This window comes from Myiozetetes cayanensis, unplaced genomic scaffold, assembly GCF_022539395.1.
Source record: "Myiozetetes cayanensis isolate MyiCay16 unplaced genomic scaffold, myiCay2020 scf34, whole genome shotgun sequence".
Lineage (NCBI taxonomy): Eukaryota > Metazoa > Chordata > Aves > Passeriformes > Tyrannidae > Myiozetetes > Myiozetetes cayanensis.
Window position 1 is genome coordinate 395,625 of NW_026087566.1, and position 1,056 is coordinate 396,680.

Consider the following 1,056-nt stretch of genomic DNA (forward strand, 5'->3'; position numbering starts at 1 on the left):
ATTCCTGCACAGACATCCCCAAAATACCCTCCCAGAACAGCCCTGGTCAACACTGCTCTGCTTGGGTATCCTGGGAGAACGTCTGCAGGGGAAAGGATGACACAGAGGCGTGGGCTGGGATGCAACAGAACTTTAATGAGTCAAAAGAGATAAAGGGGTCAATCCAATCTGGGAACCCAGAGCAGGGAGAACCAGAGGTAGATGAGGAGTTGTGCCCCATGGATCTGGCAGAGATCCAACCAGCTGTCAACCTGCCTGATCCAGACAGGGAATAGGCCCAGCAGGTCCTCCCCAGGCTGGTTCTGTGGGGCTGAGAGCCCACGGGAGCACAAGGGAACAAGGACACAGAGTATGGCAGAGGGCAGAGGCAGGGCTGGGCCGTGCTTGCCCAGAGCCCAGGCTGGCCCCGTCCTTTTGCAGGGGCTGCTGGGCTGGCTCAGCCCCTCTGGAAGCAGCAAGATGATGCTCCACCATCAGTGAAAAACCATCTTGGGAGTCCTTGAGGGCCTTCCCCAGGGCCATGGGCAGCAGCTTTAGCAGATGAAGCGGCTCCTGCCACAGAGGCCACTGCCCAGCCCAGAGAGGCCAAAGCCCCCGGAGTTGATGGGCACTCCCTGAGAGCTGAGGATGCTGCCAACGGCAGCGGAGGTGGAGGATCCCACGGCGGTGTTCTGTGGGAAGGAGCTGAGGATGGGCCCGGGCAGGGTCACCACCACGGGGGAGGGCTGGATGACCACGGTGGAGTCCTGGCACTGCCTGACACAGGGCTCATTGCAGCTGTTGGCCAGCGGGGTGGGCCCGCAGGGCTGGCAGGGCAGGCACGGGGTGTAGCAGGACATGTCTCAAAGGCAGAGCTGCACCTGGCACAGAGGGCAGGGGAGGCAGAGCAGGGAGATGGGTGAGGAGCAGCCTCTCACCCCACCACAGGGGACCCAAGGCATGAGCCGGAGACAAGAACTGGGGTTGTGGAGAGAGACCCACAGGCTTCTCCTTTTCCTCACAAGAGCCTGCCAGGAGCACCCAGGGGAGATCCCGGCCTGGCCCAGAGCTCTGGAG

At 61.9% G+C, this 1,056-nt stretch overlaps 1 protein-coding gene across 1 annotated transcript; it reads right to left on the bottom strand.

Annotated features, from left to right (window-relative positions):
- Positions 1-525: 525 nt before the first annotated feature.
- LOC126646249 (feather keratin Cos1-1/Cos1-3/Cos2-1-like) lies at positions 526-843 on the bottom strand. Its single transcript, XM_050327451.1, has one exon. It carries the CDS (start codon positions 837-839, stop codon positions 534-536), a length of 306 nt encoding a protein of 101 aa, XP_050183408.1. The 5' UTR covers positions 840-843; the 3' UTR covers positions 526-533.
- Between the last annotated feature and the right edge of the window lie 213 nt (positions 844-1,056).

What these genes read in the sequence shown, in the direction of transcription:
- LOC126646249 (XM_050327451.1), bottom strand. Translation starts at nt 839, where the DNA reads ATGTCCTGCTACACCCCGTGCCTGCCCTGCCAGCCCTGCGGGCCCACC.